The following is a 24,194-nucleotide window of genomic DNA, read 5'->3' as shown; positions in this document are numbered from 1 at the left end:
CGCCCAGCCAGGATCCGGGTGCGAGGCGCGCCCCTTCCCAGCTCCGCACCGCCCTCGGGCTCCCGCGTGTGCGCGCCCAGCGCGGCTCGGTGACGGACGTCCGCCGCTTCCAATCGGGAGCGCTCGGGGCCGGGGCCGGCCAATAGCCGGCCCCGGGGGGCGGGCCGGCCGAGCCAGTTTGGTTTCGCGCGGCGACTTCAACATGGCCGAAGCGCGCGGCAGCTACGCAGGCGGCGGCTGTGAGGGAAAGGGGCCTGACGGGCCGTCCCGGGAATCCGTGCCCCCCGGCACCACCGTGCCCAGGGTGAAGCTCCTCGACACTCTGGTGGATACCTTCCTCCAGAAGCTGGTCGCCGCCGGGAGGTAAGGCGGAGGGAGCCAGACGGACGTCAGGCCGACCGGGGAGGGCTCGTGCGGGCCGGCCGCGTCTCGACCCCGCCAGACCCCGAGGGCGCGGCGGCGGCCTGTTCACGTGGCCTGGCGTCCCCCGTTGGCAGTCGCGTGATCGCGCAGCCGCCTTGGGGCGGGACCGCGCGGTGGTCCGGGCCGGAGGTGCCGGTGGCGGGGGGCGGCCGGATGCGGAAATAAGGGGGGCGCGGGAGTGCGGAGCTGTCACTGAGGGAGAGGCGCTGCCTTCCTCCCCGGGTGGTGCCCCCCCCCCCCCCCCCCGCCCACCTCGCTCGGTGTCCCGGGCGGACAGGGCTGAGGCTGGCGGGTGTTCGGGGGGGGTTGCCCGCGCTCGGATGCCTGCAAGACCCCCGTCCTCGCCTCGTCCCCTGGCGCCGCGCCTTGGCCCTGCCCTTGAGATTGCCCCTCCGCTCACCGGTTCACTCAGCGAACGCTCGGGCGCCCGCCGTGTGCCGGGCACGGTGGCAGGAGGTGGGGAGGCGGCAGAGCAGACGAGGGCCTGGCTCGGGGCCTGCACCCCTTGCGGGAAACAAAATAATCACTGGGCTTGAGGAGGTGCTGAACAGGTGATGTGACAGAGGGCGGCGTGGGGAAAGGGAGCCCGCTCTGACCAGGTGACGCTGAGCAGAAACTGGAAGAATGAGAAGGAACCAGCTCTTGAAGAGCTAGGGGGAGAGCTCCTTGGCAAAGGAGACAGCTTGTGCAAAGGCCCTGAGGTGGCCAGGGCCTTCTAGGAGCTGGCAGAGGGCTTCTAGGAGGGCAAGTGAGGGCCTGTTCATGCCAGATATAGTTTATGGAGTAATGAATTTGATAAAGTGATTTGTCATTTAAAAAATTTTAATGTTTATTTTTGAGAGAGAGCATGAGTGGGGGAGGGGCAGAGAGAGAGGGAGACACAACCGGAGGCAGAGGCTCCAGGCTCTGGGCTGTCAGCACAGAGCCGGTCACGGGGCTTGAAGCCACCAGCAGCAAGATCATGACCTGAGTCAAAGTCAGATGTTTAACCGACTGAGCCACCCAGGCGCCCCTAATTTGTAATTATTTTTATGGGCCCGTCATGGCACGCCACCACGAAATGTCCAGGCAGGGTTCCTCCCTTGTTTGTTTGCTTAGATACCCCCTAACCCCCCCAGCTCATTCTTGTCTTCCCCTCCCCTCTCCATAGGCCCCGCTTCCTCCATTTATTCGTGTACAGATGCATACTGACCATCGACAGTGTCCCAGGCTCTGTTCTAGGAGCTGGAGATAGGCGGTCGAGACAGAAAGGTCCCTGCTCTCATGGGGTAGGCAGGCATTCTGGTGCCAGGAAGAAAAATAAACCAGGCTAAAGGAAGAGAGCAGGGGGATGGGGGTGGGGGCCTGGGTTCGCGTGAGTGCGCGGAAGCGACTTTTGAGTCTGTTTGTATCCTTGTAAAGTACGTTGTTTTGTCCGTGCACGTTCGAAGTTCCCGTGCGTGGTGTTGAGCTACATCTGTCTTTTTTCACCCAACATCCATCTTCCTTTCTTTCTTCCTCCCTTCCCTTCCCTTCTTCCTCCCTCCCCTCCCCTCCCCTCCCCTCCCCTCCCCTCCCCTTTCTCCCTTTCCCACCTAGCCCTGTTCTGGGAGGGCTTATGGTTCGGGGCTTCTCTTGCCGCCTTTCGTTCCGCGATGTGCATCACGCACTTACCCAGGCCCGTCGCAGACACCCGCTTGCCTCCGGGTCCCTCCCCCACGGGTCCTGCCACGGCCAATGCCCTTGTGCTGGCGCTAGCTAGCAGCTCTGGCGGGCAGGTAACAGAGAGGGGTCCCCGGATTCCGAGGTTCACACCTGCCCGTGTTCGGTCAGGCTGCCTTCCAGAAAAGCTGTCCCGTTGCCTGCGTCCTCACCGGCACCGAGCGCCCGCCATTCTGAAGGTGTCAAAGGGCATCTCGCTGTCGCGGTTTGCACACCCCTGCTCCCTCACAGCTGCGGACGTCTCCTCGCACCCTCGTGAGGCCTTTGGCTTCTCTTGTGAACAGCCTGCTCACTTCCTCCAGCTTTTTTTTTTTGTATTATTTTTCTCAGACTCGTTTTCCTTATTTGTGCATTTGTTTACTTTTTTTAAGTTAATTTATTTTGAGAGAGAGGTCACGGGAAGGGCGGAGGGAGAGAGGGACAGAGAATCTCAAGCAGGCTCCACACACCGGCAGAGCCTGACGCGGGGCTCGAGCTCACAAACCATGAGATCCCGACCCGAGCCAGAATCGAGAGCCGGACGCTTAAGTGACACCCAGGCGCCCCTCGAGGGTGATTTTTTTGAGACTCCAACTCACGTCAAGTCTTTAAGAAGCGTCCAGTATCTTGACCGAGGTAGTAAGTAGGTCTACACGGTTACACGTGTGATAAAGTTACAAAGATGTCCACACAAACAAAGGTACCCTAACTGTTGAGGTCTGAATGAGCCAGTGTGGGGTTGTGGTTTGATATTGTGCTATAGTTGTGCAAGATGTCACATCGTGGAAGGTCCATTTCTTGGCAACTTCTTACAAATCTCTATTTCAAAATAATGAGTTCAAAAAAAGCTTATCTGCAAAGGATAGGACAGTGTTCAGTGGAAAATGATTGAAAACCACCTAAAACATCCAACATTTGAAGAATGGTGGTCGCTCAAGTGTAATAACTAATAAAGTACTCTGCTGCTTTAAAATTCCATTTTGAATAATACTGAATCATGGAAAATTATCACATTATAGTGGTAAATTTTATTTTATTTTATTTTTTTAATTTTTTTTTTCAACGTTTATTTATTTTTGGGACAGAGAGAGACAGAGCATGAATGGGGGAGGGGCAGAGAGAGAGGGAGACACAGAATCGGAAACAGGCTCCAGGCTCCGAGCCATCAGCCCAGAGCCTGACGCGGGGCTTGAACTCAAGGACTGCGAGATCGTGACCTGGTTGAAGTCGGACGCTTAACCGACTGTGCCACCCAGGCGCCCCAATATAATGGTAAATTTTAAAATCAGGTTATGGGGGGCGCCTGGGTGGCTCAGTGGGTTGAGCGGCCGACTTTGGCTCAGGTCGTGATCTCGCGGTCTGTGAGTTCGAGCCCCGCGTCAGGCTCTGTGCTGACAGCTCGGAGCCTGGAGCCTGTTTCAGATTCTGTGTCTCCCTCTCTCTGACCCTCCCCCGTCCATGCTCTGTCTCTCTCTGTCCCAAAAATAAAAATAAACATTAAAAAAAATTTTTTTTAATAAATAAATAAATAAAATCAGGTTATGGGAGGAAGCATCCATATCCCACATCGAATATACTTTTTATCTAATTGTATTAAAATTGCAGTTGACTAGGGGCACCTGGCTGGCTCAGTCAGTAGAGTGTGTGACTCTTGATCTCGGGGTTGTAGGTTCAAGCCCAGTGTTAGGTTTAGAACTTGCTTAAAAGAATGAGATCTTAAAACAAATAAATAGGGGCACCTGGGTGGCTCAGTCAGTTGAGTGTTCAACTCTTAATCTCAGCTCAGGTCATGATCTCCTGGTTTTTGGGAGCGAGCCCCACATCAGGCTCTGCACTGACAGTGTGGAGCCTGCTTGGGATTCTCTCTCCTCTCTCTCTCTCTCCCCCTTCCCCACTCTCTCTCAAAATAAATAAATAAACATTTAGGGGCACCTGGGTGGTTGAGTTGGTTAAGAGGCCAACTTTGGCTCAGGTCATGTCTGGCGGTTCAGGAGGTGAAGCAACCAGGGGGCCTCTGGGCTGACAGCTCGGAGCCTGGGGCCTGCTTGGGATTCTGTGTCTCCCTCTCTCTCTGCACCTGCCCCACTCACGCTCTGTCTCTCTTTCTGTCTCTCTCTCTCTCTCAAAAATAAAAATAAACATTAAAAAAATTTTTTTTAAATAAGCATTAAAAAAATTGCAGTTGAGTAGTTGACATGTTACATTTTATAGTCATTTAAAAATAACAATTACAATATTAGCTAATCTGAACGTTTTGTTTTGAAGCCACTCCATTTTTTTTAATTAAAAATTTTTTTTCTTAAGTTTTTCTTAATTTTGATCGAGAGAGCGTGAGAGGTTGGGGAGGGGCAGACAGAGAGAGAGAGAATCCCAAACAAGCTCCTCACTGCCAGCCTCCAAAGAGCCCAGGCTGGGCCCCGGCCAGTGCTGGTGCCTTCTCAGGGCAGCTGTTGTAAATCTCCATGACGTCCCTCAGGCCCTTCCCCTGCCCCCCCCCCCCCCGCCCCAGCCCCTCGCAGTGAGAATGACCCCTGGCACCCGGTTTGTAGAGACAGTTGAGGTCAGCAGAAGGAGTTGCCCTGACTGTGGATCTGGCTGAGAGAGACCTGGTCGCGCGTCCCCCCGGCCCCCACCAGCAGCGTCCCTCCCTTTACACCCAAGGCTGCAGCTGCAGATCCCCCTTCCAGGCTCTAGTCCCACCCCAGGTTTGTCTCCCTGGAAACTGTTCCTTTCAAGGTCATGTGTAATTCTTCGTCGATAAGTCCCGTGGATATTTTCTCCTCCTGATCCTCCTTGCTCTCCTTGTGGTAGCTGACCCCGTTAACCACCTCCCTGTCCTTGACGTTTGTCCCTTGGTTTCCACACCAGGCTCTGCCCCTCTGCCTTCCTGGGCTCCTCTTCCTCTCCTTGACCTTAGATGTGAGCATTGGACTTTCCTCCTGTCACCTCTGCGTCCCGTCTGATGTCCAGGTGCTTCAGTGTCCACTGCTCCTTACGTTCGCTCCCAAGACCCCGCACGCTCTGGTCCTTGCCTGCCTCTTGTCACCCCCTCACCCATAATCAGACCTCCTCCTTTCCTGTGAGGTCAGGGCATTTGCATTTGACGTAGGCTCCCCGGGGATGGTTTCCTCCATTTCTTCCCAGACCTTCTCTAAAGCCTTCTTTCTCTCTGGTTATGCTTGGTCACAACACCTGATGTTATTCCTTCGCAGCACTTTCCCCAGGACACAGCTCCGGGGTCTGTCTTCCCCACATTAAACGTAAGGTCCTGAGCACAGGTTCTGGTCTATTCCACTGGCCACTCTCCACTCATTGCTTATCACGGTGCCTGGCCCATAGGAGACGCTCAGTAGGTGCTTTTGGAATGCACGAGGATTCCCAAGCTGCATCTCTCTGCCAAGCTCCAGACCTCTGTCTCCACAGTCTACACTGGAGATGGCCCCTTGGTGTCCACACAGCCATCAAGCTCAGCACGGTGGAGACAGGATGGCTGCTCCCTAACTGGGTTGAAGATACTACCGTGTGCCCATTGTCTGGGCCAGAGGTTTGAGGGTCCTCACCCGTCCCTTGTCCCCGTCAGCCACAGCCCCATGGGCTCGCACCGCCCTCCCCAGTCTCCTCCTTTCCACCTGTGTACCGGTGCTTAGGTTCAGGGCCACCTGCCTAGACTGCTGTGGCAGCCTCCACCCTGGCCCTCCAGCCTCAGTCCTGTCCCTCCCTTACCGCTCAGACTGGAGGTCCTTCTGCTTCAAAGGGTTAATTGGTGGGCCGCCTGAGTGGCTCAGTCAGTTAAGTGTAGGACTTCAGCTCAGGTCATGATCTCGCAGTCAGCGAGTTCAAGTCCTGCATCGGGCTCTGTGCTGACAGCTCAGAGCCTGGAGCCTGCTTCGGATTCTGTGTCTCCCTCTTTTTCCTCCCCTCCCCAGCTCACGCTCTCTCTCAAAAAAAATAAACAAACATTAAAAAAAAAAAAAAAAGGTTATTTGGCTCAGGGCTGCTTCCAGAATCAAACATAAGCTCCCTAGCTCAGCACACAAGGCCATGCACCCCTCGGCCCCTCCCTGTGTCTCCAGCTCAGTCAGGGCAGCAGGTGCACTCTTGCGGGCACACGTGCACAGGAGCTCCTCTGCCTCGACCTGCTCTCCCCCGCCGCTTCTCCTAGCCAGGACCCCCATCCCTCTGTGTGCTTAAATAGAAACTTGCAGCTGCTTTCCACACAGAAAGGGCTAGACAAAGGTCACGTATGCAAATACTTGACTCTCTCCCAAGCCGTTAAGTTAAAAGTCCTCATTCTCAAAGACCAAGTACTTCTCCCGGGACAGGAGTCTCTACATAGTGCAAGCTAGTTTATTCACATGTTGGGTATCCAAAAGGATATTTTAAACCCTAGATTGATTTTCCCTACAACTCAGCGTATTTTTCATGTACGTATCAGCTTGACAAAGAGGCAAGTTACATGATCCACCCCAGAATGCCTGGAAGGTTATGGGCCTCGCTGGGCCATCGGATCAGACGGACCCCCTGCCACTGTCTTCCTTTCCTTCGGTCGGCCATGGCAAAGACCCCACCTGTCCTGTCTTGGGCATCAGAACACAGAAACACGGCTCTATTGGAGCTTACCATTTGTGACCTGTGCCTTGTTGTCAAAAAGGAAGGGTTCTCTTTTGTCCTCACAGGTTCCTGGACCTGCTGAGAAACCACCCTTCTCCTGTTTAGCTAAAGCAGGCAGATGAGGCCATTCCCCCTCCGTGCACTGAGAGGAGAGGGGCTACTGGCTAGAGGCAGTGGGGGGCCCGGGCAAAGACCGGTTGGCCCCATTTGGCAGAAAGCGGGGTCTGCTGCAGGTGCCATGCCACGGGCGGGGGCCCAAAGTGGGGGCCCAAAGTGGTTGAGTGCTGGCTGTCCCCGGGCTGGCCCAGTGGTGTGCTATGCCTGTTGGGTCTGTGGAACCTGACTTCTGCAGAACTGACCGCCTGCCCCTGGGCGGGAGCCGGCCCCAGTGTTGTTCTTAGGAACCGGCTCCTGGAGGGAAAGAGTGTGATTTAACAGATCAAGCGTTCCCACAAAATAAACACCTCCCGACTATCTCCCCCTCTTTGTGCACGTGCCGTGCTGCTGGCAGTGACTTGTCCCTGAAGCACGTGTGACTCCCGACTGCGGCTTCAGCCCATGCTCTTCCCACAGCCCTCTGTCCCCCCTGTGTCTTGTCATCACCCCGCCGTGCCCCGCCGCAGCCTGCGGGAGCTGCCTACAGCGCAGACTGCATCCCGCTTAAACCCTTTTCTAGCTCCTGTCTGCCCTTCCCTGCCTTCCCCACCGGCCGTGGGCCCGAGGCACCTGATCCCGAGCCGGGTGGCCCCAGCAGGTCCCAGCCGTGCAAGCTTGGGCCAGCTCCCTCATCTGAAAACTGGGGATGGTGAGAGGAGAACCTGCCCCAGAGTGTTATCAAGGCGGTTAGAGAGGCTGCGTGTGAGTGCTCGGCCCACGCCCAGCAAATGTCACCCGGTGCTACTTTGTCGCACATCCTCTTCAGCTGTGCTGCCTGGGTCTTCGACTCCTGCCTCCCTCTTAGGCTTCAAATGCTGCTTCCTCCAGGGAATCTTCCCTGAGCTCCCTGCAAGCCACCCCTTCCCCCCACCCGCCGGCTACCCCAGCCTCGTTTTCTTGGGATTGATCTGTCTTTTAAACAGTGTCCCCTCTGAGGGCGGGGACCACGCTGGGGCACATTTGGGTCTGTACCATGGCTGGGCCTGGCACGTGCTCAGTGCTTGGTGTTTGTCGAATGAATGAACGAATACAGTAGTCCCCTTATCCAGAGTTGCGTTCCGCAGTGTCAGTTACTCACTGTCAGCCACGGTCCCGAAGCAGAGGCTCCTCCCTCTGACATCTGCTCACTGTCAGGAGTAGAGAGCAGCTTGTCACATGCCTCCATCCTTCACCTCCTTCACCTGTCACGTGGGCATTTCATCACTGGACCTCATCAACAGGAGGAAAGTGAATATAGTACAGTCACATATTGAGAGAGAGACCTCCTAGTGACCCCGACACCACCATTGACAGCGTCCTTTCTCCTCAGGGAGGCGTGCACCTGCTCCCTGAGGCTCTGGGTGGGTGAGGTCCTTGACAAGTGATGTGTGAGCCTGGTGTGTCATAGGACTCCCCCCACCTCCATCTGGTGACCAAAGTCCTGGCCACAGTAGTAGTTCATAATCTCTCCACCCACGCCTTACCGCTCAGGTCGCCCTCACCAATGGGAACACCCTCCCCCATGCCCCAGATGCTGCTCCTGGCTTTATCACGGTCCATGCAGTCCTTGGGTGGCGTCCGATGAGTAGTTCCAGACCCCAGCCATCCCAGCTCCATCCAGGAGACCCCAATAAATCCCTCTCTGCCCCACCAAAATAATAATAATAATAATAATAATAATAATAATAATAATAATAAGGTATTCAGAGAGAGAGAAAGACTACATTCATGTAACTTTTACTCCAGTATGCTGTTATAGCGATGTTATATAGGACAATTATTTTTGTGCTGGTGTTCATCTCTTATGGTGCCTAATTTATAAGTTAAACTTTATCACAGGTATGTATGTATGCACAGGAGGAGAACATAGTGTATGTAGGGTTCAGTACCCTCTGCAGCCTCAGGAATCCACTGGGGGCCTTGGAACATGTACCCTGTGGATAAGGGGACTACTGTAGAGTTACCTTGATGGACATTTTTATCTGCATGCAAATATTTATCAAATCAGAAGTCTTTTTCAGGGACACCTGGGTGACTTAGTGGGTTGAGCATCTGGCTCTTGATTTCAGCTCAGGTCATCATCTCAGGACCATGGGATGGAACCAGGTTGGGCTCCCCACTGAGTGTGGATTCTGCTTAAGATTCTCTCTCTCTCTCTCTCTCTCTCTCTCTCTCTCTCTCTCTCTCTCGCCCCCCGCCTTCCCACCCCTCTCCCCCTGTGCATGCTCTGTCTAAAGTAAACAAGTAAAAATCGTATTGGAAAAAAAAGTCTTTTTCAGAAAAAGTATCCCAATTTCAGATTCTCACTATTAAGCTTCTAGCAGTTGCCAAAGAATCCAAGTAATAAAAAGTTAGGTTAGCCCAAGGGGCCTAAAAACCTAAAGACCTAATTAAAATTAGGATTTTTTTTTTTTTAAGATTTTTTTACAGTCATCTTTACACCCAAGGTGGGCCTCGAACTCACCCGGAGATGAAGGGTCGAGATGAAGCATGCCCCCCCCGACTGAGCCAGCGGCAGCCTTAAGATTAATTTTTACAGGATAACTTTCTGCCGCAGTTATCACCAATCATGGACCGGTGCTGTCACCAGGAAGCTTTTCTCTGGTGGCAGCCCGGGGACCAAGGACAGGGCGGTGCAGAAGCACGCAGAGAAGCACGAGGGGGCGGGGCTGGGACCGGGCGCCCTCTGCTGGCCACTCCGCGAACAGGCGCTGGCGGGCAGGTTAACACACCACGGAGGGCTGGACGCTGGGCTTAAATATTCTGCAGTCAATTGTTTTTAAAAGTTAAACTTATGTGATAACTCAATTTGCAGTGAGTTTTTAGTGCAGTAAGTGCAATGCTTTTTCCGTGAAGCATTTCAAAACCAGTGAAGGTGACTCAGATGTTGCAGAGTAAGAATTTAAGAGAGAGGGGTGCCCAGCCGGCTCAGTCCGTGGAGCGAGCAACTGTTGGTCTCGGGCTGTAAGGTCAAGACCCACGTTGGGCATAGAGATTACTTAAAAATTAACTTAGGGGCACCTGGGTGGCTCAGTCGGCTAAGTGTCCGACTTCAGCTCAGGTCATGATCTCACGGTTTGTGGGTTTGAGACCCGCGTCGGGCTCTGTGCCGACAGCTCAGAGCCTCGATCCTGCTTCGGATTCTGCGTCTCCTTCTCTCTCTGCCCCTCCCCCACTTGTGCTCTGTCTCTATCAAAAATAAATAAATGGAAAAAAAAGCTTAAAAAAAATTTTTAAGTATAAGAGAAAAAATAGATTAAAACCAGTTAATATAGTCATCTTTGTTTTGAAGAAGAAACTTCCACTGATAACAAAAGTAACCCTTTGGGAGGGCACAGTTTAGCCTTTTCTCTGTAGTGGGGCCAGTGTGTTGTTCTGCCACAGGGTTGCCACCAGGATGCATTTGCCAAGCGCCTGCCTTCTGTAGGGGAGGAGACGTCTTGACTCGGGAAGCCAACTTACTGCTGGACACTTCTGAGGGGGAAGTGGGGGCCGTTCTTTTGAAATTAATAGTAACAACTGTGGCTAGGGGTGCCTGGGTGGCTCAGTCGATTGAGCATCCGACTTCGGCTCAGGTCATGATCTCGCAGTCTGTGAGTTCGAGCCCCGTGTCGGGCTCTGTGCTGACAGCTCAGAACCTGGAGCCTGTTTTGGATTCTGTGTCTCCCTCTCTCTCTGCCCCTCCCCTGCTCGTGCGCACGCTCTCTCTTTCTCTCAAAAATAAACATTTTTAAAAATTAAAAAAATAATAACCGTGGCTAACATGGAGCTTTTCAATGTGCTAGGCACGGTACATACAGTTATTATTCCCATTTGAGAGAGGCAGAAACTGAGGCTTATAAAGGTGAAGAACTTGTCAGAGATCACCCATCAGATGAGTGGTAGAGGTATGATTTGGACCCAGACAAAAGGACAGGCCGGGAGTCCTCAGAACCAGTGTGCAGTGCCCAGCCCATAGCTGGGTAGCCCCTTGTGTCCCCTTGGAAGGCCAAGGCCAGGAGACCACTCCAGCAGAGGGCAGAGGGGGGCTTGGCAGAGAGGCCACCGGGGAAGCTCACGAGGGAGTACTCCTCCGCCCAAGTAGCCCGGGCCCAGTAGCCTGGGGTCCAGGGTGGAGAGATGGCTGGGAGTGGTGGGGCAGGCCTCCCCTCAGCCCCAGCCCCTGGTCTGCAGGGTGGTCACAGCTCTGGACAGCCTGGAGATCCCGGTGATGTTGCAGATGGCGTGCCCGCCCACAGGGATATTAGTTTACCTGACAAGACAAAATTTGACTTTGCGGTAGGGGGCCGCTTGGAAATGCATCACTTTTCCTGCTTCTCCCTGAGAGCATTTTTCCCAGAAATTCACAAGGGCGTTCACACCATTCCCAGGCCCGCACCTGCTCTCAAGAAAAGAACTCCTGGCGATGGGGAGGGGTTGGATGAAGGGGGACACAGGCCCGAGGGTCCGGCTGGAGGACGAGGGAGTACCCCGAGGTGTACCACGTGGTGCCCACGGTTCACGCTGCTCTGTGGGGAGGGGGTCGGAGCGTCCTCAGCACGAGGGGAAAACTTTGTGTCTCTGCCAGACGATGATGGATGTTAACTGCACTTCTGGCGGCCATCTTTTCACCGCACACGTGAGCCAGGCCCCGTCGTGCCGCAGCCTTCAACTTCTACAGTCAAGCTGGAAAAATACAAAGCAAGGATCCCTGTCCTCCTGTGCCCTGACACTGGCCTCCGGCGTGGCCGCCTGCGCTCCGTGTCCAGGGATGCGTGCGAACGTGCTTTGCTCTCACTGAGCTCTGAGCCCAGCGGGGCCTCGGGAAAGCCTCCCCGGCGGCACTGGAGGCTCCCCCAGGAGAGGGGGTCTGGCTCAGCTCAGACCCTCTGCCGTCCAGCGGGCCGCTGGCAGGAGGAGCAGGATCTCCGGTGTCCAGGCCGCGCCCGTTTCAAGCCACAATTACCCGGTTCAGTTCCAGCCCGGCTTGGCCAGGCGTCCTGCGTCCCTCCACATCCCTCGTGAACCACAGACTGCGTGGCGAGGGGGGCCGGCAGCCCCACAGGATGCCCAGGGCTCCGCCGAGGGCGAAGGGTGCCGGTCGTCCGTTCCTTGCCCCCAGGTGCACCAGTGTCCGATGTGTACCCTCCAGCAGGGAGAGACTGTCCCTCCTGCAGAGGGGCCGGGCGGCAGAGGCTTGCAGCCGGCCCTCTGAAAACAAAGCCCCGGCTGACTGTGTTTGCCAGCTTCCGAGGCGTAAATACTCACTAGAGCTGCGGAAAGATGGGTGGTTGGGCACCGTCACAGAGTGCTTCCACGGGGACGCCGCCAACAGCCTCGCGCAAGGAAAATGTGCTGGAAGGATTAGGAAGCCGTGTGTTTTGAATAGTTAGTACCTTGTTTTGAACGTAACTTACTGCCAGATTATATAATTTAGTGTTCCGTGCTGGCTGTGTCTCCTGAAGATGTAACGGCTGTCCCTCGCAAGCCTCTGTGTGCTCTCCCTTGTCACCTGTTTCACAGCCCCTGTTCAGGGGCAGGAACGGGGGCGGGGGGCGGCCGAGGGCCAGCAGTGAGTCCCGGTGGCAGGGGGGGTGGCGGGGCGGGCTGCGCACGGGCTTCCAGGGACCCGATCCCAGCCTGGCCACACAGCTGAGGAACATCCGGACCCACAGCCAAGCACAGACGTGGGCTTTTGTGTGGTTGAGCGCTCACTGGCTTGGACACTTCCAGCAGGTCATTTGAACATTGCTTCATCAGACAGGCTGTCGCTGAACCCCCACCCCCACCCGCCCCCAGCTTAATGGCGATCCCCGTGACACTCTGAAGCCCGTGGCCCTTTTCCTTCTAAGTGCCCTCCACAGTGGTCATCGCCACGTTCTCATGAGTGTCTGTGACTGCTGCCACCTCCCTGCGAGAAGCTCCAGGAGGGCCGTGTGGCCTCCCTCCCGCCCAGCGCCCAGTAGCCCGTGGGTGGCCAGCACGGACATAGGCAGAAGGGGAAGGGCCTGAGGGGGAAGGTAGAGAGAGACAGGCAAGCAAGGAGTGGGGAGAGAAAAGGCAAGAGACTTCTTTAACTTACTTTAACTTTGTGCAAGACGGCCAACCATCAGAAGTGTCCCGGGTACCCTGATCTTTCCAGCTATAAGGGCTGTAGCAGCGAGATGCTCTCGGCCACTGCTGCCGGAGACCTGATTAGAAATGGCTCGAACGACAAGAGGCATCCATCCCTTCACTAGCGAGCAGCCCCGAGAGGCGCGGACTCTAGCTTGGCGTCTTCGGCAGCTTGACGATGTCCTCAGAGACCCCAGTTCTTTCCCTCCTTCCGTTCTGCCTCCTTAGGGTATAAACTCTGCCCTCAGGCCAGAGACCCCTGCGGTGGCCGGGAGCCGGACGCATCACCTGGATACGGTCACGTCCTCCAGAAAGGGCATCAGTTCCTTCCTCTGTGGCTCCTTTGAGGAGGCAGGAAAACTCTCCCAGAGGCCACATGTTAATCCAGCCCAGCAAGGGGCCTGGAGCGACCAGAGTTTCTCCGGGACCCCTACCCACACCGGCAGCAGTGTCACCTGGGAGCTGGTTGGAAACCGGGGAGGCGGCTGGCGCTGAGGCTGAGCAAGCCCTCCACCCCGGTGGTTTGAGTGGCTGGACCATCGTGACCCACCCTTGAGGGTAACCCCTGGGCTCCCCTGCGGCTCTGCGGAGAGGCAGTGAGTGGTCAGGTGGGGCTGAGCCGTCTGCGGTGACCGGAGGTGCAGGCGAGACGCTTTGCACCCACCGCCTTTAACCAGCGCCGTGAGGCTGACCCGGCCCGGAGCCCTGCCGTGGGAGGCGGGGCGGGGCGCCCCGGCGGCTGCTGAGGGCTGGCTCTCCTTCCCACCAGCTACCAGAGATTCACCGACTGTTACAAGCGCCTCTACCAGCTGCAGCCTGAGATGACGCAACGAATCTACGACAAGTTTATCACCCAGTTGCAGACGTCTGTCCGGGTGAGTGGCAGGGAGCCCGGCAGGCAGTGCTGGTTCGGGTCCTGCAGGCAGGGCCGTACGCTCAGCCCCTGCGGGTCCCCAGTGGCCGGGCCACGGTGGCCGCCGTCCCTTCCTTCCCAAGGATGGGCACCTCGACACCCCTGCTCTTGTCCTCCTGCATCATGACTGTCTGCTGGGTCGTCTCGCCTTCGTACCTCCAGCACCTGGTGCGGGGCCTGGCACGGACAGGGCGCTTAACAAACCGTTGAATTCAGCGGAACTGCGTACGACAGGGAGCCCAAGAGAGGCCGCTGCGTTCAGGTCTTTCAGTGACCGTGACCCCTCTTGGGGGCTCTGTCTCCCTGCCGGCACGCGCCAGGGGGGCCCGGAAGCACCCAGACGCCTCTGTGCCACCGGCACGGGGTGCGCCGGGCCTGGGGCTGCGGCACCCAGGGTGATGGGCAGGCTCTTTTCAGATGTTTTCCATCTTACACTTTCTGTTCTTCGTTACTAACGTCCCCTGGAGAGAAGAGGGCGTGTGGGTACAAAGGCACAGCACAGGAATTCGCCGGCATGTTACTGAGTCCTGTACTTTCACTGTGGGCTTGTGTGGTGTCCTTACAGCCCTTTGCTGCTCTCTCTTCAGGAGGAAATCTCCGAAATCAAAGCGGAGGGGAACCTGGAAGCCGTCTTGAATGCCTTGGACAAGATCGTGGAAGACCGCAAGGACCAGGAGGAGCCGGCCTGGTGAGAAGGTGGTCCGCGAGGCTCACACGGGAAGAGGCCGCCGCCCCCCCCGCCCCCCCCAGCATCCCGACGGGGCTTCCGCCAAGGGCTCACACGCCTGAGACTCGGGGCGCAGCCACCCGTGTGGTGCCCTCCGGGAAGGGGAGCCCCAATGCAGGCGCGGGCGGGCTGACGAAAGCCTTCCTGGGGGGACTCGTTTCAGGACCCCTCTGGCCCGCGGGGCACATAGCCGGCGGGAGGCGGAAGGGCACATTGGCGATCTTCGGCCCGGCTGGCCCCGGGCATCCGGGTTTTATTCGCTCGTCCACTTAAATGTTTAGGGAGCACCCACCACACGCCCCGAGATCAGCAGCGAACTGGACCCAAGAGACCTTCCCCCTGGGGCAGCATTCCCGGGGTGTCCCGCGCAAGGTGGAGGCGCCCTTAGCTCCTGCCTCCCCCCAACCCTCCCCACCTGAACAGCACGTTAGGCCAGAGCGACGAAACACCTTTCTTGCGCTTTCCAATTTTGTTATGCTTTGTGACCAGAATACTTAAGAGAATGACGTTACAGAACTGAAAAAGACATTTCACCCGGCTGCTCATCAGACCCGCCCCCTCCCCTCACTTGGGGTCTTCAGAGGCCCCGCCCCCCACTCTTGCCTCCAGGCCTGTCTTCCTCAACTTCCTCTGTTACCCAACCCTTGCTGGGGCCTTTCCTGTCATCCTGCCCCAGCCCACGCCACCCTCCAGCCCCGTGTCTGAGGGGTGGGCGCACGTGGTTCTGGGGACGACGGAGGCGGCCGTGGGACCGGGGGGGGGGGGGGGGGGGCGTGGCGTGCCGGGGAAAGGGTCACCACTCGCCCCATCCCCGTGCCCCCTGTGGCCTCGCAGGCGCCCGAGCGGGAACCCGGAGGCGGACCTGCGCAGCGCCCTGGTGCCCTACTTCCGGCAGCAGCGGGACGCCTTGCAGCGGCACGTGCGCAAACAGGAGGCGGAGAACAGGCGGCTGGCGGAGGCCGTGGTGGCCGGGCGCCAGCAGGTGCAGGAGCTCCAGCGGCGGGGCCAGGCCCGGCAGCAGGCCTGGCAGGTGAGTGCCCGGCCCTACCCTCGGGCACAGACTCCCGGCCCAGGGGGCCACGACCTCATCTTAGTCGGGGCGACATGGGGTTCCCCACACAACTCCTCCCCACTAGCTTTAAAACGTGTACATCAGGATGATGTCTAGAGCCTTCGGCACACGTGATACATGTGCTCTGTGCAACAACTGTGTTCTCCGAGGGTGAAGGGAATCTTTGGGAGTGGCCCACGTCCCCTGGGGCTAAGCGGGTGAGTGGGTGACCGGGCTGAGGACCCAGGGAGTGGGCACGGCCACAGAGACAACATGAGTTTTCTTACGGGCTCGAGAGGTGGCTCCGGTCAAGGGTTGCCAGCAGGGCTTGAGCGGTGGCCACACTGTTGGGCTCCTTCCGCTGTCCGGGTGTCCAGCTTGTGTCCTCTCTCCCACCCGATGGCTCCCCTCCTGGGGCGGGCCTTCCTGCGGCGGAGGGCAGCGGGTCCCCAGATCCCTGGCTGCCGGGACCCTGAGCCCTGGAGGGCCCGCAGCAGGACGAGGGCCAGAAGCTGGCCTTTTCCCTCTTGTCATCACCCCCTCCCTGGCTCCGGGGCCCCCGGGGAAGCAGGCCCCAGCGTGCTCGTGACCAGGGCCCACAGCCTGGCGCCGTGTCGGGGCACTTTGGGGCCACCCTGCTGAGTCCTCAGGCAAGGTGCTGCCCCACCATCCCTCTCTGTCACCACGAGGCCGCCAGTCACTCTTCTCTCTTGGCCCTGCTCATAACCCACTGTGCCGCTGCGGGCCCGAGGCGTATGTGAAGCTGGTCCCTGCCTGAGCTCAGCCTGGGCCCAGCCACTAGCACAGTCAGGTCAAGAAAGTTCCTCCACTAGAAATCGCTGATGGGGGTCAAAGGATCACAGGGACACTTTGGGGACCCTTATTCAAGATGGGCGCTGCTCTGGGGAGGCCCAGCGTCGGTGGCCATGGCGCCCAGCCTGCCGTGAACACCTGCTGAATAGGGGGGCCCCTGCTGGGTCTGTGACATGAGCCAAGACCCCCTCCTCTGTGTTGTCCTGGGGGACATAGGCCTGGAGTCCAGCACAGCGGAGGCAGAGGGTTTGGATTTTCTCATCTGTCTGTTCCCTCCTACTGCTGCCAGGCCCTGCACAGAGAACAGAAGGAGCTGGTGGCTGTGCTGGGGGAGCCGGAGTGAGGAGGCGACGGCCGGACCAGGAGCAGAGGGCCGTCGAGGTCGAGGGCCTGGCCTCCGAGAACCACTGGCATGGTGCCCAGTCCCTGAGTGGGGATGGAATTAGCTGGAGGATGAGGCCTCTCTATCCTGCTTTGGGGGCTCCCCTGGGGTCCCCCCCAACACACACACACACACACACACACACTTCAGATTCTTCCCTGTTTCCTTGTAACTAGGACTGTTGGGCAGCTCCAATCCCAGGAGTCAGGTCCCCGCCTGCTCCTGAGCCCCTCCCCTCCCCCCCCCCCACTCAGGGAGTCTGTGTTCGTTCTCCACTGATTGCCCCCTTGCTGGCCAGCCTGAGGACCCGTGCCATGTTCTCCCCACATCCGTAAATAAACTTCCTGCACTTCCTACACTGTAATCTGTGAGGGTGCTTCCTCCGCGGGGCCTCTCCCAGGCCAAGACCCCTCTTGGCTCTCAGAGCCCTGGCTGGGGTGGGGGTGGGGGGGAGGCCGTACCCGACCATCAGGTGCAGGAGGGCAGCGAAGACCTTGTCACAGAAGGCTGGACCCCTGGGTTCCACCCCTCTTTGCTGTCTGGGTTCATTGTGAGAAAGGCTCTGTACCTCCCCCACCTCCCCCGGGGTGTGCACACGGTGAGCATGCACGCCAGCGGGTGGGCCCTCCGAGTAGCTGGTGCTCTGCCCCCTTCCCTGGCCAGGGCTCAGCCAGACATCAGGAGGGGGCTCGGCCACGGGCAGGATGGATGCTTCCTGTGGCCAGCGGTGAGGGGATGGGTACAGGCAGGGCCCCAGAGAGGGCCTCACCCCGGGGAGAGGCCAGGTGTGGTCTGTCTGGGAGCACTGGGAACACTCGGACATCAAGGTGGCCCTTGCTGGCCACCTGCTGGCCCGAATTAAGCTCAGTGGAGCCGCGGCATCCAAACACGGGGCGGTGGGGCGGGCGGGGAGCGCCTGGTCAGGTCCCCACCTGCGGTGGGCCGGGCGTGAGAACACCCTCCCTCCTCTCCAGGCTGGGCTGAGCGGGACTTGGCTCCCAGGTGTGCTGGGATGGGCCTTTTCAGGCTGGATGTCCGCCTCTTGGGAGACAGGTCCCCACAGTTGCTAACACTGGGGAGGCCGTATGGCCAGGCAGAGGGGCCCTCTCCCTGCTCCTCACTGGCTCTGCCTCCCCACATGCCAGAGGGGCAGGGGAGAGGGTCCCCACCGCCCCAGACAAAAGAGCTGTCCTGCTCTCACTCCCAGCCCACCTCTCTTGGCTTTGGGTTCCGGTCCCGACACACGAGGCCTGAGCAGAGCCGAGCAGCTCCCACACCAGGCCTCCCCCTGGTGTCTGGCCGGGGCAGGGTGCCTCCGGGTGAACGAGGGCATCGCTGCCTTGGGCCCCTCCCTCCCTGGGGTTTGGCTCCTGCCCACAGGCCTTCAGTGGAAATCACAGTCTTAGAGCGACAGTCTAGCTCTACTTGAGTCTATTTTAGGCCTCGAGCCCCCCTTTCTCCCCTCCTGCCCCTCCTACTCCACCCAGCTGGTGCTCAAACTGAGGCTGGGGGACTTGAGGTGACCCCCGTGGGGAGGGGCCGGGCCTGTCCAGAGGCTGGCGGCCCACACCCTCCTCCATCACTTCCAGGGGCCTGGCCAGGCAGCTCAGCTCCAACCACAACATCCTTTGGGGTTTGGCCTACAGAGCCGGGGCGGATGACCCCCAAATAGCCCTGGCAGATTCCCCCTGACCCACCCTCGCCTCCGGGGCGCAGCCCAGGGTATAAAATGGTGCTGGCGGGAGAAGCAGACCAGCTGAAGTCCAGCAGCAGCCTGGGCAGCCACTGACAGCCACGCCATGAGGCCCCTGACGATCCTCACCCTGTTGGCCCTGGCCGTGCTCTGCCTCTGCCCAGCTGGCCCGGCAGGTGAGTGCCCCCACCTCTGCCCCCACCTCCCCTCCCGCCGCCCTCCGGGTCTAACCACCTCCTGCAGGCTCAGTCCCAGTGCAGGGAGAGGAGGGGAGGCCCAGGGGGGTGAGCAGGGGTGAACTGGGCCCTCTCCTTTGCAGATGCAAAGCCCAGCCGTGCAGAGTCAGGCCGAGGCGCAGGTATGTGGCAGGGCCTGGTGGGGGGCCGTGCCTGCGGGGCTGCCCACCGTGCCCCCAGAGCCATCTGACCTCTGCCTTTCTGTTTCACAGCCTTCGTGTCCAAGCAGGAGGGCAGTGAGGTGGTGAGGAGGCTCCGGCGCTACCTGGCCCCTGGGCTGGGGTGAGTGCTGGGCCGTGGCCGTGGCCGTGGATCCGGGCTGGGGTGGGGGGTGAAGGCCAGGACCCGGGTCTGCCAGGGCCGTGGGCGGAGGGGGTGGGCATGTTTCTTGGAGGCTGATGCCACTCTCTTGGGCCGTCAGCGCCCCAGCCCCCTACCCGGACCCCCTGGAGCCCAAGAGGGAAATATGTGAGCTCAACCCCGACTGTGACGAGCTGGCTGACCACATCGGCTTCCAGGACGCTTACAGGCGCTTCTACGGCACGGTCTAGAGCAGGCGCCCCCCACCCCTCCGCCGTCTGCCACTCCCCACCCAGGACCCCTCCCCTCCCGGCACCCTGACCTCCCTGCCCGGCACGTGTGGGGCCCCCGGCATTCCCGCTGCTCCAAAATAAACTCCAGAAGAGGAATTGGTGGGGCTGTGAGTCTCTGTCCGCCCGTGGACTTCCGTGGCATGGGAGGGGAGGGAGGAGCGGGAAGGGAAGGTGCGGGCGGGGACGGGAGTGGAGGGGCGGTGTGAGCTCTTTGGTTCCAGAAAGTGCTTCCCAGAGTCCGCTGTTGACTTATTTATTTGTACTGTACTCGCCTCATCTGGAAGCGTCGAAAGCAGCTTCCTAAAAGTCTTATTAGGATTCCCCCTCGAGCCCAGCACCCCTCCCCCCACAAGCCCCTGCACCAGCCACGACGCCCAAATTTAGACCCAAGGTCCTGGACACCTTGAGCACACGGCTGTGACCAGGACTGACAGACCACATCCCTGTGGGCAAACAGCCCATCTGGGAGGCGAGGGCGCCAGCGGGCCTCCGGCACAAGCGCGCGAGGCAGGCCTAGGTTAGTGGTGTTAGTGACCCCCCTGGGCTCAGCAGAGACTCGTAGGCAGGAAGGGACCAGGTGTCGGGGCCCAGGGCCTCCCCTCCCAGCCTCCAGCCGGGGCGCTCCAGCCCCGGACGCTTGCACTGCCCCTCTCAGACCCTCAGCACTTGCCCCAGCCCCCTGAGAGCACCGTCACTGACCCCTCCTGCTCATGGCCAGCACCCCCTGCCCCCTGCCCTCCTCTCCTGTGCCCCCTCCCCTCAGTCACTCTCGGCCCCAGGCTCCGATGTGCCCCTTCTGGGCTCCTCCCCGGCATGGGGGGGGGGGGAGGGGGGCCTGGCCTCTGCCTTTCCCCAGGGCAGGCTCACTGCTGTTTGGCCTTCATTCCCCCCTCCGGCGGGCCACCCTGCAGCAGGGGGCACGTGCTGGGGGCCCGAAATAGGGAGGTCGTGAAGGCGGCAATGATGAGCAGGTTCCCGGCCACCGCCAGGCCCAGCGTGGCCAGCGTGCCCGCCAGGCCCAAGGGGGGCTCCTGCGCGGCCAGCCAGGCGCGGCGAGACCCCATGTCAGCCAGCACCGCCTCCAGCTGGAAGTGGGTGCCCAGCACCGCGCAGATGTGGAACAGCTGGTGGCTGTGGCCTGCGGGGAGGGTGGGGCAGGTCAGGGCACACGGCCCATTCCCGGGGCGGCCCGGACTCACCCTGGGACCCGTCACCTCGTCCTCCGGGCCTGCTGCTCCCCCCAAAGTGGGAATATGAAAACCTTCACGAAGCAGTGAACGAGCTGGTCTGCACGAGGCCCCTCGTGTCCTTGCTACCGGGGTCACCTGAGGGGGAGGGGAGCGCCGGGACCAGGGCCCCTTCCAGGAGCACTCCTCCGTCCCTCGCCCCTCGGTCCGATCCCTCGGTCCCCGCGCCCCTTCCCGGGGCGGCTGCCCCTCTCACCGATGTAGTCGAAGCGCCCGGGGGCCAGCCGCTCGGGCAGGTGCGAGGCGAAAAGGAAGCCGGTGAGCAGCGCGCAGAGCAGGTGGTACGTGTGGCTGGAGCTCAGCGCCTCCCGCCCGCAGCTGTGGCCGGGGTCCCAGCACAGGCCAAGCTGGCAAAGGGAGAGCGGAGCTGGTGGGGACGGCCTTGGGGAGGGGCTCCGGGGAGGTCCGAGCCGCAGGCCCCCTTACCCGGTAGAACAGAGGCAGGTTGTCGAACAGGAAGGGGTAGGCGAAGGCGGCCGTGCGGAGGATCTTACTGAGCCGCGGGCTTTCCAGCTCGGGGAACCTGAGGGGCGGGAGGGAGAGGCGGTCGCCATCCTTTCTCCGGGCGGGGGCGGGGGTGGCGGTCACAGAGGGACAGGGGGCCTTTGGCCAGGATGGAATGTCAGTGCTGTTAGGGCACGTGACCCCTCTGGAAACGGCCACACCTGTGGGGGGGGGGGACGGCCGCCTGCCTCCTCTGGCGGGGTGGCGAGAATTCGAGGGGGCGGGGCAGGCGCGGCGCTGGCGAGGGGTGCGCCCCGGCGCCCCCCCTCCGTGGCATCCTCAGCAAGCACAGGCCCTGTTACTCATGTCGGCCACCTCGAGGCGCGGGTACCCCGTCGCTCGCCCCCGGTGTGTTCGGGGTGCCCTGTCCCGTCCCTCCGCCTTCCCCTTCCGCACCGGCCGAGAACCCACCGGGAGTAGCAGGAGAGGCCGGTGCACAGGAAGGAATTGAGCGCGGCGGCGGGCACAAAGAGCTGGTGCAGGCGGCTGTGCAGCCAGGAGGCCGGCATGGAGTAGGCGGCGTAGGGGAAGGCGCAGCCTGGGGAGGAGGGGGAGGGGGAGGGGCGGGAGCTGAGGCCCGAAGGGGGGGGCCCCCGCCGCGCCCCGGGAGCGCCGCCCCCGCCCCCGCCCCCGCCCCCGGAGCGACCCCGGCCCCGCGGGGCTCACCCAGGCTGTAGAGGCTGAGCGCGCCGTAGTCCAGGAAGTAGCAGATGTGGCGCGCGCGCGGCGACATGGAGCTGAAGGTGTGCGCGCAGCACGACGCGAAGGGGTAGAGGCAGGCGGGCAGCAGGAAGACGAGCAGCGGCCGGTGGTAGGGCTCCGCGCGGAAGCCCGGGCCCCCCGCCAGCGCCAGCAGGCGCCACAGGAAGTACCTGCGGGGCAGGTGCTCAGGCCGCCGCCCGGCCCGCCGGCCCGCCCGCCCCGCGCCCCCTCGGGCCACCCCTCACCAGGTGGGCAGGAAATGAGTCCAGATGTTGACCGTCTCGTTGGTCATCTGGAAGGAGCTGAGGACACAGTCCCGGGCGGAGCTGCTGGGGCGGCGGTACCCTGACATGATGCCGTCTTCCCAGAACACCTGTGCGGCGGCGGGTGGGACAGAGGGGCGTCATTGTGCCCGACCCTTTCTCTCGCCGAGATCTCTCGGAAGCAGCGTTCAAGAGAATGGGCTGGAGGTCGCAAAGGCCTCAAAGCCAAACCGACCGTCCCCCATCTTACCACCGGCCGATACCCAGAAAGCAGATGAGAAACAGTAGAGCCGGTGGAGGGGACCAGATAGGAGGGGGCGGGAGGGGGGCGGCACAGACTGGGCGCCCTGAGGAAGGAGGGGATTCTGGAGGGAGGAGCATCCTGGGCTCCGGGAGGGGTTGCCAGCCAGGTCCTCAGCAGGGGGACGGCAGGGACGAGCCGGCCAGCAGGAAGGACTTCCCCAGCGGCTCCAAGAGAAGAGCCTCTGCCCCAGTCGGCACTGGGGAGGGGGAGTCGATGGGTCAAGCCCCTCACCCGAGGGACCTGGTGGACGCGAAGGAGTTGGGGCAGCTTGAGACTGAGCATGGTGACCCGGCACCTCCACGCTGACCTGGAGACAAAGTGCGGGGTGAGGGGGGATCAGGTCTCCGCATCCGCAGGCCCCTCTCACCCAGATCCAGGCCAGGCCTGGTCACCGGGCCCCGGGGTGGGCTGTGGGCACCTACGAGCGTGCGGGTGGGAGCTGGCCACTGAGCTGCTTCCCGCAGGCCGGGGAGGGGGGGCGGCCCCGCTTCCCCGACTCTCCATCCCAGCCGGGAGCACTCGGTTCCCCAGAGGGGCTGCTCAGCCTCAGCCCAGGACAGAGCGAGCGCAGGATCCTCCCCATTTGGAAGGCTGCCTCGGTGAGTGGCCCGAGACCCTGGATCTAGGCCCCCAGCCCCCAGTTTTTTTGTCCCCGGAGAACCCTGACTCGTGGAGGTCAGCGCAGGGAGGGCCCCGGCACCCCCGTGCCACCATCAGAAAGCCCCTCGGCCCGCAGAGCCTGGCTGAACAGAGGAAACTTATGACGCTGGCGGAGAATTCCTGGAGAGGCCAGATGGCCGCGGGAGGGGCGAGGAACCGGGATGCCTGGCTCTCCTCTAAACACTACGCTCGTACCCCGGGGTCCCCGACCCTCCTGAGCCCCGTACCCCTCGGCTCCAGACCTGCGCGCCGCCTCCGGGTGGCCGCGGCTCTGCCGCCCCGCCGGCCTCTCCCAGGCACATTCCTTGGCACCGGTGGAGGGGCTGGGCCAGCCGGGCGGGTGGAGCCGCCCCGGGGGAGAGAAAGACCCTCCCTCCCCAGGCCCCAACTTCCCTGCAACAATACGGCCCAGCCCCGCCCGTCTTCCTGCCGCCAGCCGGGCCAGGCTGTGTCTGCGCCGCGCGCACGCCGGACCCCGGCGCTGCTGGGTCCCCGCCCCCCCAGCCTCCACTGCTGCCAGGCCCTCTGCCCCTGAGCCGGGTGCCGGGTCTCCGATCCCCGTGCCCTGGCCGAGCTTTTAGGTGAGGCCCCCGAGGGCACCCCCGCGCCCCCAGGAGTGGGATGGGGGTGGTGTGGCCTATCCTGCACGCCGCCCACCTCCCCACCTCCCCCGGGGGGACGGGTGGCAGCGAACACGGAACACGCCGGGGCCTAGGTCCCCTCAGAGTCCCTTTCCCCCTTTGCGGGAGGGCCTAGGGTCTCTGGAGTAGTTTGTGCCGGAGGCGTGGAGACAGAGGAGGGGCGGGAGCAGTCGCCTTAGCTCCGGTCCCCAGAACGGGTGTCACAGCCTCAGGGGAGCGTCCTTACCCAGAGCTCGGGGGGGAGGGGGCGCTCCCAAGCCTGTGGGTCCACGGGCCCAGGGCCGCTCCGGCAGAGTCCCAGGCTCCGCCAGCCAGGCTGCCGCGAGGGAGAGTGGCAGGCGGGCCAGGCCTGGGCGGCGAGTGAAACAAAAGGGAGCCAGGGAACAATCCCAGCCTTGTCCAGCCCCCAGGGAGCAGCTCGGGGAGGGGGGGGGGCGCCCCATTAGCAGGCAGCTCACTCGGCCTCCTGCACACAGCCAGCCCCTCCAGCTCGACCCAAGCCCACTGAGACCAGAGCGGCCAC

The 24,194-nt window shown here is 60.9% G+C and overlaps 3 protein-coding genes across 5 annotated transcripts; 2 read left to right on the top strand and 1 right to left on the bottom strand.

The window, feature by feature from the left end:
* The first annotated feature begins 170 nt into the window (after window positions 1-170).
* On the top strand, window positions 171-17,184 carry PMF1 (polyamine modulated factor 1). The gene is made up of 5 exons (XM_043568033.1): window positions 171-363; window positions 13,712-13,817; window positions 14,443-14,543; window positions 15,417-15,612; window positions 16,736-17,184. The coding sequence occupies exons 1-5, from the start codon at window positions 203-205 to the stop codon at window positions 16,787-16,789; spliced, it is 618 nt and encodes a 205-aa protein (XP_043423968.1). The 5' UTR covers window positions 171-202; the 3' UTR covers window positions 16,790-17,184.
* A 128-nt stretch (window positions 17,185-17,312) lies between these two features.
* On the top strand, window positions 17,313-19,446 carry LOC122475890 (bone gamma-carboxyglutamate protein). Its single transcript, XM_043568034.1, has 4 exons — window positions 17,313-18,697; window positions 18,841-18,879; window positions 18,970-19,039; window positions 19,179-19,446. The coding sequence occupies exons 1-4, from the start codon at window positions 18,628-18,630 to the stop codon at window positions 19,306-19,308; spliced, it is 309 nt and encodes a 102-aa protein (XP_043423969.1). The 5' UTR covers window positions 17,313-18,627; the 3' UTR covers window positions 19,309-19,446.
* Window positions 19,447-19,587: 141 nt separating this feature from the next.
* On the bottom strand, window positions 19,588-24,037 carry PAQR6 (progestin and adipoQ receptor family member 6). 3 transcript variants are annotated; one of them, XM_043568029.1, is made up of 8 exons: window positions 23,898-24,004; window positions 22,602-22,677; window positions 22,049-22,176; window positions 21,768-21,973; window positions 21,513-21,639; window positions 21,024-21,120; window positions 20,794-20,944; window positions 19,588-20,488 (listed from the first exon to the last, which is right to left on the bottom strand). In XM_043568029.1, exons 2-8 carry the CDS (start codon window positions 22,650-22,652, stop codon window positions 20,214-20,216), a joined length of 1,035 nt encoding a protein of 344 aa, XP_043423964.1. In that variant the 5' UTR covers window positions 22,653-22,677; window positions 23,898-24,004; the 3' UTR covers window positions 19,588-20,213. The 3 variants fall into 3 exon arrangements, with proteins under 3 accessions (XP_043423964.1, XP_043423963.1, XP_043423965.1); XM_043568028.1 differs by lacking the exon at window positions 23,898-24,004 and adding an exon at window positions 23,273-23,371; XM_043568030.1 differs by lacking the exon at window positions 22,602-22,677 and having other exon boundaries at window positions 23,898-24,037.
* Window positions 24,038-24,194: the final 157 nt, after the last annotated feature.

Source organism: Prionailurus bengalensis, chromosome E4, assembly GCF_016509475.1.
Source record: "Prionailurus bengalensis isolate Pbe53 chromosome E4, Fcat_Pben_1.1_paternal_pri, whole genome shotgun sequence".
Classification (NCBI taxonomy): Eukaryota; Metazoa; Chordata; class Mammalia; order Carnivora; family Felidae; genus Prionailurus; species Prionailurus bengalensis.
The sequence above is the reverse complement of the archived record's forward strand: the minus strand, read 5'-3'. Positions and strand labels throughout refer to the sequence as shown.